General features: G+C 44.8%; 1 protein-coding gene and 1 long non-coding RNA gene across 2 annotated transcripts in view; one reads left to right on the top strand and one right to left on the bottom strand.

The window, feature by feature from the left end:
* Positions 1 to 11208: 11208 nt before the first annotated feature.
* LOC116585216 lies at positions 11209 to 14538 on the bottom strand. Its single transcript, XR_004283500.1, has 4 exons — positions 14227 to 14538; positions 13781 to 14074; positions 12638 to 12726; positions 11209 to 11238 (listed from the first exon to the last, which is right to left on the bottom strand). It is a non-coding gene; the product is annotated as an uncharacterized LOC116585216 (long non-coding RNA).
* The window catches only part of NAAA (N-acylethanolamine acid amidase), a 25770-nt gene continuing 23417 nt past the window's right edge, over positions 14530 to 16882 (top strand). The window contains exons 1-2 of the mRNA XM_032334609.1: positions 14530 to 14767; positions 15410 to 15574. Coding sequence (XP_032190500.1) covers positions 14565 to 14767; positions 15410 to 15574 — 368 coding nt within the window. The 5' untranslated portion in view covers positions 14530 to 14564. The remainder of the gene's footprint in view (positions 14768 to 15409; positions 15575 to 16882) is intronic.

Genomic DNA, 16882 nt, shown 5'->3' with positions numbered 1-16882 from the left:
TGCTGATTGGCACTGTAGGGACAAGAACGAGTGAGCAGTGGCCCTCCCAGAAGGCATTCGCAGCCTGTTCGGGAAACGCGAGGGGGCAGATGTGTGTCGTGTGTGTATCTGGAGTGCAGTGTGAATAGTTCTCTAATAGAGGTAGGTCTGTGCTTCGCTGGGGTTGTAGAGGCCTCTGCAGGGCACGGGAGTTCAAGATTTTCTCTTTAAACGGGACAATGTTACAAGAGTAAGAGTTTCTTACTTGTATATAGGCTTACCTGCTCAGAACAGGTCCCTGCTGTACAGATTTTTCATAGCCAATTAAGCTCTTTCAGTCCATCCAAAAACTGTATTTTTTTGAATGCCAGGTATAGGCTTTTTGGTTACAACCTTGCTTTTTAAATTGCCTTAAGTATAAATAGTAATCGTGGAGTGTCTTTAGTTCGTCATTTGGACCACCATAGAGGAAAAAGAAGTCGGATTGGTCTCCCCAGCCCGCCTTCGTGCTGTGGTATCTTCAGCCCACTGTTTGCTTTGTCTCGGTAAAGGGTTCCGAATCTCAGATAGGTCCTGTGGTGTGTGTGGACTGCTGTGCTGGTCTCCCTTCCCTTGGCGCAGCTGAGTAGCCTTCAGGGGACACAGGGCCGTGCTCAGCCTCTGTTTGCAAGTCATTGATTTGGAAATAGCGGGTGCCTTTGCCTCCGATTTCCTGGGTCATATTGTGGTAGATGAGAAAAGTGTTCTCTGTTATTTTAGAGTAAAAGGCAGTTTTCTGCCCACCAGAATTAGAAAGTAGCTTCTAAAACTTCTCTTGTTCACTCTCTGTGTTCACTTTTGGTTTTACGTGAAACTTTGGGTCCTTCTGCAAAGATGCCTCAGATCACTGGACCTTCGTTGTGAAAATCTTGAAGTTCAGGGACTAAGTCGCACTGGCCCGGTGAGAGGAGTTCTCAAGAGTCAACTTCAGTAGCTTTAGGGTTTAACAGGAAGTGTCTGATGCAAATCTGCTATTTCAGACCTGAAACTTCTCTTTCTCTCTCTCTCTCTCTCTCTCTCTCTCTCTCTGTACTCTTGAACTGGGTGTCTCCTTGAGAGAGGTAAATAAAATTAGAAATGGCATAGCCCTTAGGGTTCACAGCTTTGCTGCATGACTTCTGATGGTTCCTGGAAGTCCCCCCTTCCTCAGGACATTCGGACCCCACTTAGAGGCCTGGAGGCCAAAGTCCGTTCTGTGCTCGGACTCCTGTTGTACTGTGACTTCGCCCTGCTCTTAACTGAGGTTTATATGCAAGATAGAAAAATAGCTAGTTGAAAGATGAAAGTCTTAACTCTTATGTCTTCAATCACATAGTATCTTAATTCTGCCGGATGCCTTTTATTGTATAAATCTTCCTTTGAGAATATGTTCTGTAAACCTGAAGATCAGATTCTCACAAGGTTGGATGCTGTCAGCAAAGGCAGAGTGATCTTTCAGGGTCAAAGAAGGTAAAAATACCTAGAACAGGCCATCAGGGTCTGAGCTTCAACTTTTCAGTCTCTGCTTTTCTGTCAGTCCGAAGTATGGATCCATTTCAGGGACGAACACCCATTTCCAAGCTCAGAATGTTTACAAAGTGATGGATGAACCTAGAATTCTGGCCCATTTTGTATGTGACCCCAGCAGGTTCCACAGAAGGCAGAGTCTGTTCCCTGCTGTATCACTAGTGCTGGTTCAGTGCCCAGGAAGTGAGGGGCTTAGCAAGTATTTGAATACATGATTTATTCCCTGTCCATTCTCTCTCTGTAAATACAAGACCACCTACCTCGTTGATTGTTTTGAAAATTTTGAGAATGTTCTCAGCACTTACCTTGGTATTTGCCACAAAGTGAGCATTCAATAAATTTCTCTTCAACGATTAGATATCTGCTTTTATTTTATTTTTGTTTCATCTTTGTGAAATGAAACAATTATAGTTGTAACAGTTATTTGTTTTACCCCTCCTCCATTTGGGGGGGTTAGTTTGAAATACAGAAATGTATATTGAATGCTCTGCGGGTGACTGTTTGTGCCCTATGACACAGGAAGGAGGCAGACTTACAGAGTGTCTGTATAACACAGGCTGCTTATGGAGCTATCAGAAAAGGCATAGCATAGGGCTGAGAGCATCCTAAAAAGTGAGAAGTTCAGCTGGCCAGAGAGTAAAACGGCTGTTTGCTAACAAACTGATGCTTGCAATAAGCAGGAACGCAGTTGGAAATATTCCTGAATATAAAAGTTATGGTTTAAAAAGTGGTAGAATTTCTTAAAAGTTATGTATAAATTGTGTTCTCATTACCTCATATTCTAATTCTTTGAAAATTTATAATCTGTTTAAAGTGTCACATAACAACTCAGAATTAAATCAATGTTTAATTAGAATATTCTGTTCTTCAAACTATTGTAGATAAACACATTTTAAACTGTGTCACCAAGAATAGTACAGTTCTACCAAATGACAGCCTTTTACTGTATAAAAATTAAAACTAAAAATTAACTGTTGTTTTTTTTTAATGTATTTTATGAGATTTAAAAAAGATCTTGAAAATTAATAGACAAGTAAAGCACTGACATGGCGCTTTTTCTCTTTTATAAGGAAATAAACTTTTCTCTCCTAGTATAGTCTTTAGTTGGTACTTATTTAAAAATGCAGGTAAGAACAGAGCACAGCTAATTCTGTACTGCTTAAACACCGGGTTGTATGCCTTCCTTGTTCCGTCGATCCAACTGTCCGTCCAACCTCACTGTGGAAATGGTTAAGTTTTGATTTATCCACATGATGGAAGATTTTAAAGCCATAAAAATGTTTACAATAGGAAATGTTTATTATAAATAAAAAGAACAAACTAAAGTATTTATAGCATAATAAAACTGCACGTTTAAAATATGAATAATAAAGGCCCAAGAGGAAATACTCTGTTGTTTATAAAATAATACTGTTTTAACTTGAATTTCAGTGATTACTAGAGAGATGGAGGTCATTTCACATAGATTTTTGCCATTTCGTTCTTTTTTTATAGCTTTTTTTTTTTTTTAAGTGTTGATTTGTAGGAGATTTTTATGTATTCTGGATACCAATTCTTAGTCAGTTACTTATGTTACATGTATCTCCACAGATGAGCAGTGCCATCTTTGACAGACTAAGTTCCCATATATACTTTTGTCTGGCAATTTTCAAAACCAGTTCTGGATCCTTTTTTAAAAATGAACTTTTTTTTTTTTTTTTAAATTTTTAAAATTTATTTATTTATTTTAGAGAGAAAGAGCGGGGGTGGGGCGGGCAGAGGGAGAACGACTCCCGAAGCAGACTCCCCCTGAGTGCAGTGCCCAGTGCAGGCTTCCATCCCAGGACCCGGGGATCATGACCTGAGCCGAAACCAAGCATGGACTGCTCAACCGACTGAGCCACCCTGGTGCCTCTGAATAGACTTTTTTTTTTTTTTTAAGAGCAGTTTTAGGATCACAGCAAAGCTAAATGCACCAGAGGGATCCATGTGTTGCAGTCAATGAACCCCCATCAGTATCACGACAAGTCATAGCTTACATGAGAGTTCCCTCTTAGTTTTGTATATTCTGTAGGGTTAGACAAGTGTATAATGATGATTACCCACAATTACAGTGTACAGCGTAGTTCCACTACCCCTAAAATCCTCCCTGCTCTGCCTGTTCACCCTTTTTCCCCCCAACCCCTGGCAACCACTGATCTTTTACTAGAGTTTTGCCTGTTGCCAAATGTCATGGAGTTGGAGCCATGACAATCTCTACCATTTTCCTACCGTTTTTTTTTTTCACTTAGTATGTTTTTTTTTTAAGATTTTATTTATTTTTTTGACAGAGAGAGAGAGATCACAAGTAGGCAGAGAGTCAGGCAGAGAGAGAGAGAAGCAGGCTCCCTGCTGAGCAAAGAGCCCAATGCAGGGCTCGATTCCAGGACACTGAGATCATGACCTGAGCCGAAGGCAGCGGCTTAATCCACTGAGCCACCCAGGCGCCCCTCACTTAGTATGTATTTATGTTTCCTCCATGTTTTTTTCATGTTTGGATAGTCCATTTCTTTTTAGTGCTATTTAAATAACTTTCCATTCTTTGGATAGGCCATGGTGTGTTTATCCATTCACCTCCTGAAGGACATCTCGGTTGCTTCTAGGTTTTGGCAATTATGAATAAAGCTGTCAGAAACATCTACGTGCAGGTGTGGACATACGTTTTCACCTCTTTGGATTAATATGAAGGAGAGCAGTTGCCGCTCTCTATGAGGAGTATTCTAGTTTTGTAAGAAACTGCCAAACTCAGTTCCAAAGTGGCTGTACCCCATTTTGCAGGAGGCTTTGCGGCTGTCCTTCTAAGTTTCTCTCACATTTTACTATAAGCAGCAAAAAGAAGGTGGTGGCAACTTCAACATTTTGACTGGAAATCAAGCTCGGTCATTCAGTTCTTTCATTACATTTTCTACCTTCCGCATTCGTGTGGGTGACAATGTTGTTAAATATCCTGCCACTAAGTAACAACCACTTCACTTCGCCAATAACTTGTTCCTCGCTTCCCCTGCAGCCACTACTGGCGGTCTCCTTAGGGGCCGTCAGACTTCTCGTGGTCTAGTCCAGGACCTGGAGGCTTTCACTAATACCGCCTGAAGCCCTTCCAGCTTCCACCTACTGCTCAGTTCCAAAGCCGTGCCTACAGTTCGAGGTGTTAGGATGGTAACCCTCGTGGTACCTTGTCTTTATTAGTTATCTACTGCTGCATAACAATTTACCAAAGTTGAGAGCCTAAAATGATGAATGCTGTTCTGTAGTTTCTGGGGATCAGTAATTTGGGGGTGGCCTAGCTGGGCTTAGAGGAGCCACTTCTGAGATAGTTCATTCCTATGGCTATTAGCAAGAAGACTCTGTTCCTCTTTCCCTCTTGGTAAAAGGTCTCAGTTCCTTAAGACAGGAACCTTTTCACAGGGCATTGTTAGTGTCCTTAGGGCCTGACAGCTGGCTTCCTGCAAAGTGAGCCATCCAGGAGCACCAGGAGCTGCAACGTTTTTTGTCATCTTGTCTCACAAGTCAGGTGCCCTCACTAAAGCAGTATTCTGTTCACTAGAAGCAAGTCATCAAGTACGGCTCACAGTCTCGGAGGGGAAATAGGCTCCACCATTGCATGGACGGAGTGTTGGAGGATATGTGCATTTTTTTTTTTTAAACTACCACACTGCTTTGAAACTGAGCAAAATGAGAGAGGAGAGTCCAACATGGCGGAGGAGTAGGAGACCTGAATTTCGTCTGGTCCCAGGAACAACTCTAGACCGCTACCAAATCTTTCTGCACATCTGCAGACTCAACAGGAGATCGAAGAAAAAAACAGCTGCAACTCCACGAATAGAAAGGTTGCTTTGTGCGACGTGGGACATACAGAGAAGTGAATCCAAGGCGACATATGGGTTAGACCATGGGGGAGGGACCCTCCGTCAGCCGGCTCCTGGCAAGTAACTGAGCCAGGCAGCACGAAACCAGAACTGCCAGTTAGAAGTCGGCTCTGGTGAGGGACATCCCTCAGGTGGCTAAGTGGGGGATGGAACCCCACCTGGGACAGTGTGGTCTCAGGACCCTCGGGGTCACAGAAAGATCAGGATGTCTGAGTGCGGCAGAGCTCCCAGGTGTTGGAGCAGGAAAGCCGGCTGCAAAGAGTGAGCTGAGGAGTGAGCTCTCAGCTCGGCCTTGCCATAGACCTTGATCCAGGCCACAGTCGGGCCACTGCTCTTGGCTCAGGAGTACACCACTGGAATCTGCAGGGTTTGGAGACTCCAAACGGAGTCCTGTGTCAGACATAAAAACGCTGGTTCACAGACCAGGTGAGCACAGAGTGCGGCAGGAGATGGGTGACTGACTGCTTTTCCCCGAGGGCTCACCAAGGAATGGGGCCAGGGACTGGGAGGCCGCCATTGTCATTCTCATCCTCTAAAGCTGCACAGAAATCCTTCAGGGAACGAAAGCCACACTGAGCAAACGAGCAGATTACTTAGCCTGGCCCCTCGCTAGGGCAGTGCAAGTCCACCTGGGGCAGAGACATTTGAGAATCACTATAACACGTCCCCACCCCCTGCAGAAGATCAGCAAGAATATCCGGCCAAGACCAAGTTTACCAGTCCACAAGAACTGCAAAACACCCACCCTAGGGGAATACAGCACATAGAACTCATGGCTTTTTTCTCATGATTCTTTAATCTTTCAAAGATAATTTTTTAAATTTTCATTATTTTAAAATTTTTTTCTTTTTCAATCAATTTCTTGTTTTATCAACTCCTTTAAAAATTTTTTAATTTTCATTTTTACAGTTGCATTCTATCCCTTCATTGTATTTAACCTTATTTGTGTGTGTGTGCATATAGGTTTTTCTTTCTTTAAAATACTGGGATGCAGTTTCTTCTAACAGACCAAAGTACACCCAGAATCTAGTGTGTGGTTCTGTTCTATCCACCTGTCTGATCATATTCTGTCTTATTTTTCCTTCCTCTTCTTCTTTGTTTTTGTTTTATTAAACTCTTTTTTAATTTTCAAAATCACAGTTACTTCTATATTTTCAATGTATTTAATTTTATTTTTGTACATGTACATTTTTCTTTTTACAATTTTGAGATGTAGTCTCCTCTAGCAAACTAACCAAAATACACTCAGGAGATCGTGTATTACTCTGTTCGGCTCACCTGTCTGTCTGTTTATATACCTTTTCTTTTTGTTGTTCTTGTTATTGTTGTTTTCTTTCTCTTTTGTTTTTTTTTTCTTGTCTTTTAAATCCATTTTTACAAACACATTCTACCCTTTCATTGTGTTCAATTTTATTTTTATTCATATATGTTTTTTTCCTTTATAATTTTGAGATCTAGTTTTCTAAAAAAAAAAAAAAAAAAAAACAGACCAAAATACAGAATTCAGTGTATTGCCCTATTCTGCTCACTTGTCTGATTATATTCTCCACCACCCCCCCGGGTTTCAGATCTCTTCTGATTTGTTTAGGGTATGTTTCTCTGGTGTCACTGTTGCCATTTTAGTATTTTGTTCTCTTTATCTGTTCTTCTCTGGACAGAATGACAAAATGGAAAAACTCACCTCAAAAAAGAGAACAAAATGCAGTACTGACTGCCAGGGACCTAATCATTATGGATATAAGTAAGATGTTAGAGCTAGAGTTCAGGGTAACAATAAGTAAGATGTCAGAGCTAGAGTTACAGACAATACAGAGGTACTGAATTCATATCATAAAGATACTTGCTGAGCTTGAAAAAAGCATAGTAGACACTAGATAATCCTTTTATGGAGGAAATAAAAGAATTAGAATCTAACCAAGTTGAGATTTTAAAAGGCTGTTAATGAGGGGCGCCTGGGTGGCTCAATGGGTTAAAGCCTCTGTTTTCAGCTCAGGTCATGATCCTAGGGTCCTGGAATCAAGCTCCACATCGGACTCTCTGCTCAGGAGGGAGCCTGCTTCCCCCTCTCTCTCTGCCTGCCTCTCTGCCTACTTGTGATCTCTATTTGTCAAATAAATAAATAAAATATTTTAAAAAAAAAAAAAAGGCTGTTAATGAGATGCAATAAAATTGGAGGCTCTAGCTGCTAGGATAAATGAGGCAGAAGAGAGAATTAGTGATATAGAAGATCAAATGATAGAGAATAAAGATAAGAAAAAGAGATAAACAGCTACTGGATCACAAGGGGAGAATTCAACAGATAAGTGCTATCATAAAGCAGAACAGTATTAGAATAATTGGGATTTTTAGAAGAAAAGGAAAGAGAAAGAGGAGCAGAAGGTATACTGGCGCAAATCATAGTGGAGGATGTCCCTAATCTGGGAAAGGAAGCAGGCATCAAAAAGCTGGAGGCACAGAAAACCCTCCTCAAAATCAATAAAAATGGGTCAACATCCCGAAATAATACTGAAACTTAGAAATCTCACAGACAAAGAGAAAATCCTGAAAGAAGCTTGGGACAAGAGGTAACCTACAAGTGTAGAATCATTAGACTGGCAGTAGACCTATTCATGGAGACCTGGCAAGCCAGAAAGAATTGGCATGATACATTCAGGGTGCCAAATGAGAAACAATATGCAGCCAAGAATACTTTATCCAGCTAGGATGTCATTCAAAATAGAAGGAGTAATAAAAATCTACCAGGACAAGCAGAAACTACAAGAATTTTTGATTACCAAACCAGCCTTATAAAAAATATTAAAAGGCATCCTTTAAACAAAGATAGAGTCCAAAAAAAACATAAACCAGAAAGAAACAGACAATATACAGTAACACGCACTTTACAGACAATACAGTGGTACTGAATTCATATCTTTCAATAGTTACTCTGAATATAAATGGGCTAAATGCCCCTATCAAAAGACACAGTGTGTCAGATTGGATAAAAAAGCAAGGCTCATTGATATGCTGTCTGCAAGAGACACATTTTCCCTGCATATTTTCAGACCACAGTGCTTTGAAACTGGAACTCAATCACAAAAGAAAAGTTGGAAAGAACTCAAATACACAGAGGCTAAAGAGAATCTTACTAAAGAGTGAACATGTCAACCAGGAAATTAAAGAAGAATAAAACAAATTCATGGAAACAAATGAAAATGAAAACCACTATTCAAAACCTTTGGGATTCAGCAAAAGAGGTCCTAAGAGGAAAGTATATAGCAGTACAAGACTTTCTCAAGAAATAAGAAAGGTCTCAAATATACAACCTAATCTTACACCAAAAGAAGCTGGAGAGAGAACAGCAAAGAAAGCCTAAACCCAGCAGGAGAAAAGAAATAAAAAGATCAGAGCAGAAATCAATGAAATAGAAACAACAACAACAACAATAAACAGTAGAACAAATCAACGAAACTAGGAGCTGGTTCTTTGGAAGAATTAATAAGATTGAAAACCCCCTGGCCAGACTTACCAAAAGAAAAGAAAAAGGACCCAAATAAATAAACCATGAATGAAAAAGAGATCACAATCAACACTAAAAAAATAAAATTATAAAAACATATTATGTGTTCTTATATGTTGACAAATTTGACAATCTGGGAGAAATTGATGCATTCCTAGAGTGTATAAACTACAAAAATTGAACCAGGAAGAAATAGAAAACCTGAACAGACCCATAGCCAGCAAGGAGATTGAAGCAGTCATCAAAAATCTCCCAATAAATTAGAGTCCAGAGCTAGATGGCCTCCCAGGGGAATTCTCCCAACATTTAAAGAATTAATACCTATTCTTATTTTTAAAATTTTTTTTTCTAAAGACATTATTTATTCTCATGAGAGAGAGTGAATGTGATTGTGGGGAGGGGCAGAGGGAGAAGCGACTCACCAGAGTGGGGAGCCTGATGCAGGACTTGATCCCAGGACCTAAGACCATGACTTGAGCCAAAGGCAGACACTTAAAGGACTAAGCCACCCAGGCACCCAACACCTATTCTAAAGCTGTTTCAAAACCAAAATGGAAGGAAAACTCACAAACTGTTTCTATGAGACCAGCATTACCTTGATCTCCAAACCAGACAAAGACCCCACCAAAAAGGAGAATTACAGACCAATATCCATGATGAACATGGATGCAAAAATTCTCACCAAAATACCAGTCAATAGGATCCAACAGTACATTAAAAGGATTATTCACCATGACCAAGTGGGATTTATTCCTGGTCTACAAGGTTGGTTCAACACCTGCAAATCAACGTGATACAATACATTAATAAAACAAAGAACAAAAACCATATGATATTCTCAACAGGTGCAGAAAAAGCATTTGACAAAGTACAGCATCGTTTCTTGATCAAAACTCTTCACAGTGTAGGGATAGAGGGTACATATCTCAATATTATCAAAACCATCTATGAAAACCCCATAGCAAGTATCATTTTCAATGGGGGAAAACTGAGAGCTTTTCCCCTAAGGTCAGGAACACGACAGGGCTGTCCGCTATCACCACTGCTGCTCAACATAGTGCTAGAAGTCCTACCCTCAGCAATCAGGCAACAACAACAACAACAAAAAGGCATCTGAATCGGCAAAGATGAAGTCAAACTCACTCCTTGCAGATGACATGATGCTGTATGTGGAAAACAAAAGACTCTACCCCCAGACTGATAGAACTCATGCAGCAATTCAGCAAAGTGGCAGGATAAAAAAACCAATGCACAGAAATCAGTTGCATTTCTATACACCAACAGTATAGACAGGAGAAAAAAAATTAAGGAGTCAATCCTCTTTATTTATCTATTTATTTATTTTAAGGATTTTATTTATTTACCTGCCAGAGTGAGAGAGAGAGAGAGAGCAAGAGCAAATAAGCAGGGGGATCAGCAGGCAGAGGGAGAGGGAGAAGCAGGCTCCCCACTAACCAAGGAGCACAGTGCGGGGCTCAGTACCAGGACCCCAGGAAAATGACCTGAGCTGAAAGCAGACGCTTAACTGACTGAGCCTCCCAGGCACCCCAGGAGTCAATCCCATTTACAATTGCTCCCAAACCATAAGATACCTGGGAATAAACCTAACCAAAGAGGGACTCTGTACTCAGATAATTATAGAACACTCATGAAAGAAATTGAGAAAGACAGAGAAATGGAAAAACATTCCATGCCATGGATTGGAAGAAAAAATACTGTTAAAATGTCTATACTACCCAGAGCAATATTTACATTCAATGCAATCCCTTCCTATCAAAATGCCATTGACATTTTTCACAGAACTGGAACAAATAATCCTAAAATTTGGATGGAACCAGAAAAGACCCTGAATAGCCAAAGGAATGTTGAAAAAGAAAACCAAAGTAGGCGGCATCAAAACACCAGACTTGAAGCTCTATTACAAAGCTGAAGTCATCAAGACAGTGTGTGGTACTGGCACAAAAAAAGGCGCATAGATCAATGCAACAGAATAGAGAGCCCAGAAATGAACCTTCAACTCTATGGTCAACTAATCTTCAACAAAGCAGGAAGGAATATGCAATGGAAAAAAGACAACCTCTTCAACAAATGAACCTTCAACTCTATGGTCAACTAATCTTCAACAAAGCAGGAAGGAATATGCAATGGAAAAAAGACAGCCTCTTCAACAAATGGTGTTGGAAAAATTGGACAGTTACATGCAAAAAAATGAAACTGAACCATTTTCTTACATCACACCCAAATGTGAGACAGGAATCCATCAAAATCCTAGAGAAGAACATGGCAGCAACCTCTTCAGCCTCAGCTGCAGCAACTTCTTTCTAGACACATCTCCAAGGACAAGAGAAACAAAAGCAAAAATGAACTATTTGGACTTCATCAAGATCAAAGCTTTTGCACAAAGGAAACAGTAGACAAAACCAAAAGACAACCAACAGAATGGGAGAAGATATTTGCAAATGACATAGCAGATAAAGGGCTAGTATCCAAAATCTATAAAGAACTTATCAAACTCAACACCCAAAGAACAAACAATCCAGTCAAGAAATGGGCAGAGGACATGAACAGACATTTATGCAAAGAAGACATTTAGACGGCCAACAGACACATGAAAAAGTGCTTAACATTACTGGACATCAGGGAAATATAAATCAAAACCACAGTGAGATACCACCTCACACCAGTCAGAATGGTTAAAATTAGCAAGTCAGGAAAAGACAGATGTTGGCGAGGATGTGGAGAAAGGGGAACCCTCCTACACTGTTGGTGGGAATGCAAGCTGGTGCAGCCACTCTGGAAAACAGTAGGAGGTTCCTCAAAAAGTTGAAAATAGAGCTACCCTACGACCCAGCAATTGTACTACTGGGTATTTACCCCAAAGATACAAATGTAGTGATCCAAAGAGGCACGTGCATCCTTATGTTAATAGCAGCAATGTCAAACAAGAGCCAAACAATGGAAAGAGCCCAAATGTCCACTGACAGATGAATGGTTAAAGATGTGGAATGTATATACAATGGAATATTACGCAGCCATCACAAAAGTGAAATCTTTCCATTTGCAATGATGTGGATGGAACTAGAAGGTATTATGCTAAGAGAAATAAGTCAATCAGAGAAAGACAATTATCATATGAAGAAACAAGGCAGAGGCTTGTAGGAGAAGAGAGGAAAAAAATGAAACAAGATGAAACCAGAGGGAAACAAATCATAAGAGACTCTAAATCATAGGAAACAAATTGAGGGTTGCCGAAGGGGCAGAGGATGAGAGGGAAGGGGCGGCTGGGTGATGGACACTGGGGAGGGCATGTATTATGGTGAGCACTAGGTATTATATAAGACTGATGAATCACAGGGGCGCCTGGGTGGCTCAGTGGGTTAAGCCACTGCCTTCAGCTCAGGTCGTGATCTTAGGGTCCGGGATCGAGCCCCGCATTGGGCTCTCTGCTCAGCAGGGAGCCTGCTTCCTCCTCTCTCTCTCTCTGCCTGCCTCTCTGCCTGTGTGTGCTCTCTCTGTCAAATAAATAAATAAAATCTTAAAAAAAAAAAAGACTGATGAATCACAGACCTGTACTCCTGAAACAAATAACACATTATATGTTAATTAACTGAATTTAAATTTAAAAAGTTTTAAGTGTTACCAAAACAAGAAAAAAAATGAAAAAATAAACAACAAAATGAGATACAAGCTATAAAAACATTATATCCCGTGTTTCTGACACAATATTTACCTTCATGCATTCTCCACCAAAGTGTTTCTTAAACTCTAGGTTCTGATCTGTAGGTGAACCATGGAATCAATGTACACCATCTCTGAAACCTGCCCAGCACAGAACAGCAGAAAGGAGAGGGTTAATAGTTTCTGTAATTTCAGATCTCCTTTTTAATGTTTGTTTTAAGCTGTCCTAAAACATGTATAACCTCTTAATACTAGAATAATATAAGAGAGAAAATTATGTGATCAGCTTAATTGTGAACCTTGACTGTTTAGCCACAATATTGATTTGTTCATCCAATACATTTTATCATGGTTGTCTTACAGATCTCTTTTTTTAAATCTTTTTAATATCTACCTTAAAGTGGCAGAAAGTCGCTTTATTTATTTAAATGCAAATGTACCGGGATGCCTGGGTGGCTCAGTTGGTTGAGCAGCTGCCTTCAGCTCAGGTCATGATCCCAGCGTCCTGGGATCGAGTCCCACATCGGGCTCCTTGCTTGGCAGGGAGCCTGCTTCTCCCTCTGACCCTGCCTGCCACTCTGTCTGCCTGTGTTCGCTCTCATTCTCTCTCTCTCTGACAAATAAATAAAATAAATAAAATCTTTTAAAAAAATAAAAAAATGCAAATGTACCTCTTTTATTAGGTATTTTTTAAAAAGATTTTATTTATCAGAGGGAGACAGTGAGAGAGGGAATACAAGCAGGGGGAGTAGGAGAGGGAGAGGCAGGCTTTCCGCCCAGAGCAGAGAGCGGATGCGGGGCTCGATCCTACAACCCTGGGATCATGACCTGAGCGGAAGACACACGCTTAACCTACTGAGCCACCCAGGCGTCCCCAAATGCACCTCTTTAAACTCAAGTCATCTGTTTACTCTTCAATGATTCTCATGATGCACCTGTGTGCAACGCACACAGGTGCGGTTGCAAATGAGCAAGTTAAAACCAGGGTCTTTATTTAGATCTTATGCCAAACCAGGAAAGAGTGGAAGCAGAGGCTTGAAGCTGTAGCCGAGCGACATACAGGCCATAAACATGGGGGCGGGGGGGATCTGAGGTACCAGTGGTGCATTCTGTTTGATGGGGGGAGAGGGAAGTTAGAAATAAACCTGGAAAAAGTGAACCTTCTAAATGTCCCCCACACAGTTACTCTACTTACACAAGCCCCTGTTAGCCATTAAGAACCCCCAGCCTCGCTGAGTCCGGTGACTTTCCTTACACAAGTTTCTGTCTCCCAGATGCGGGGCCCGGAGAGGGGAAGTTCGTGGTTATGAGGGTGGTGTTCGCGCTGTGACAGCCCGGCCTGGGTCCGGCAGCAGGCCACCAGCGGTGCGACATCCAGCGGATCGTTCAGCCCCTCCAAGCCTCACGTCGCTCGTCGGAACCGGGCATGAGTTCGCAGGACCTACCTTTGGCTTGTCTGACGGTTAAACGAGAGCGTCCGCAAAAACACCTGCACATTAATGTTAACCGACTCTTACGCTTTTTTTTTTTTCTTTTTGGCTGAAAAGACATGGGAGTGTTAAAATAATTCTCCCTGTAAAACCCAGATAAACTGCTGAAGGGCTTAACTACAAGGAACGAGGCGGAGGGGGACGGACGGACCCTTCCGACGACAGCAGGTTTCCCGCCACCTCTTCGCTGCTGAAAATCCCCTTCACGCCCGTCGGGGCCGCGGCTTACGGCGTCGGGACCCGGGCAGGGAGGGCGGGAGCCGCAGCGTCCCCCGCAGCGTCCCCCGAAGCAGGATCCCCCGGGATCCGGCCCGCGGCCCGGGCGGGAGGGGCGGCGCTCGCCGCGGTCCCGCGGTTTGCGGTCGGAGACACCCGGCGGGTCGGGTCACGCCGCGGGCCCCGCCCCCAGCGCCCGGGGCTCCGCCTCCGCCGGCCCTTCCCGGGGCTCCGGGCCGCGCGGTGCCAGTCGCGGCCGCGGGAGCCCGAGCCATGCGCGCCGCGGGGCCGGGGGCGCGCGCGGGGCGGGCGCTGCTGCTGCTCTGGGCCGCGGCCGGGCTGTGCGCCGCCGCCTCGCCCCCCGCCCCGCCGCTCTTCAACGTGAGCCTGGACGCGGCGCCCGCGCTGCGCTGGCTGCCCGTGCTGCGGCGCTTCGACCTGGACTTCTTGCGCTCGGCGATGGCGCACATCCTCGGGTGAGCGCGGGCGCGCGGGCGCGGGGCCGAGCCCCGGGGCACCGCGGGCGGCCCGAGTCCGCGTGCGGGCGGCCCCCACGGTGCTGCGGGCCGGGCTGTCCACCGAGCCGCTCCCCGCCTCCCGCCCCCGGGACCGTCCTGCCCTCCTCGACCCCAGCGTCCCGACCCGCGGCCTCGGGGGCGTGCGGGCTCGGCGGGGACCGCATCCGGCGTGTGCGGCCGCTCGGGGAAGCGCCGGGCTTGAGGCCGATCCAGCGGCTAGTCTGGCTGCCGAGCTCGGTGTCCCCGGAGGCGCGCCCTTGCCGCCGACATTCTGGGTCAGGGCGGCGCCCCGGCTGTCACCCGCCCGCTCGGCGCGGAGTCGGGGACGCAGCCCACACCCTCGTGGCAGGTCCGGCGAGTCTCGTGAGTCCGCCCCTCGGGGACCGCAGCCGCCCGCCCGCCTCCCCTTCCGAGCGTCCTTCTCCCGGGCCCGCGATGCTGCGGGTCGCGTGACGCGGGGCCTGGGCGGTCGGCGGTCAGGGGAGCGCGGAGCCCGGCTCCCCCGAGGATACGGGCTCTAGGAGCGCCCCCGCCGCCCGCACACCGGCCGCACCTTCAGCCCCGCGCACATCAGACACCCTCGCGGGTCTTTGTTTCTAGGAATAAGGTCCCCAAGTGGGTCCACGCGTGGGTCGGGAAGTTGGTGGAGCAGCTGGAGCCCTTCCTGCCGCAGCCCTTCGCCGACGAGATCCGCGGCCTGTGCGAGGTCCTCGACTACAGCCTGGCCGACTGTCTGCTGCTCAACCTGGTGTACGAGTCCACCGCGTGAGTGCCCCGCGCCGGCCGGGCTCCCCGGGGCTCCTGCCGCATCTGGTCGCAGCGGACGTGCTTCCAGGGTGATGGAAACGGGGTGGGGACCGGCTGCCCGGAAACCTCCCGCGCTCCCTCTTTGCCTCTGGGGTAAATCTGAGCCGCAGATCAGGGGCTTTGACAGGAAAGCAGCTTCTCTGACCTCAGCCTTGCACTTTTCTCCCAGAAGCCCGTCTTCCTCCCTCCACCTAGTGTCCCACTTTCCAAACGCTGAACTCGACGCGCACTGAACAGAAGTTTGTAGAACTCAGCCCACTTGCATGGACCGTCGAGGTATCGCGGGGACCCTGCACCCTTATAATGCAGGGGGTCATCCCCGCACTCATCTGTCCCCTGCATTTATACCTCTGTGTCTGCATGGCCGGAGAGCCTCTCTTCCCTTTCAGAGTCTGTACCCTCCAGGGTTGGGGTCACAGCGAACGTCGTCCTGGCTGAGGCAGAGCCAGCATTTGGTAGGCAGGTGGGCAGGATAAAGTGGCACAGGGAAGTGAAAGCGGGCATCAGGGTGTAGTTGATCCCATGGAAAGTGCAGGGGAATCTTAAGTCTTACTGGCTCAGTAGTAGGTCCTGGAGGTAAGAGAGGTTTGACCTGGTTTCTACCTTCAGAACTTACTGTTGTGCCACCAGACCAGCCTTTTCTAATGACATACTTAATAGCTTTTGGCTGCCAGGACATGTGTGGGGGGAAAGGGGTTCTTGGGATAAGGCAGCTTTACTGCCCCTTGGTGTCTTACCTGAACCCCTGGGCAGTTTAAGAAGCACAGAGTAGGGCACCTGGGTGGCTCAGTGGGTTAAAACCGCTGCCTTCCACTCAGGTCATGATCCCAGGGTCCTGGGATGGAGCCTCACATTGTGCTCTCTGCTCAGCAGGGAGCCTGTTTCCCTTCCTCTCTCTCTGCCTGCCTCTGCCTACTTGTGATCTCTGTCAAATAAATAAATAATCTTTAAAAAAAAAAAAAAGCAGCAGCACTTTTCTCTTTAAGGAAATGTTTAAAGACACGGATAAGACACAAACTCGTTAAATGAGCCAAGTTCGTTTTGCTGTTCTGTTCTCCTACCTCCATCTTCTTCCTTTTCTGACGCGTGGCTTCCTCAACTGAAAAAAAAAAAAAGGTTTTACTTCCACTTTTGTTGTTGTTGTTAGAGTCTATGTATTCAAGCAGATTTAAGCAAAAGTTCTAGTAAAAACATTCTAGCTTTTGGATTTGATGCTAAGGTATGCACTGAATTGCCTGACAACCCAAAGCGCCATCAGAGGCTGTT

The sequence above is a fragment of the Mustela erminea genome, chromosome 2 (genome assembly GCF_009829155.1).
Source record: "Mustela erminea isolate mMusErm1 chromosome 2, mMusErm1.Pri, whole genome shotgun sequence".
Taxonomy (NCBI): Eukaryota; Metazoa; Chordata; class Mammalia; order Carnivora; family Mustelidae; genus Mustela; species Mustela erminea.
Note: the sequence above shows the minus strand (reverse complement) of the source record. Positions and strands in the feature narration are given on the sequence as shown.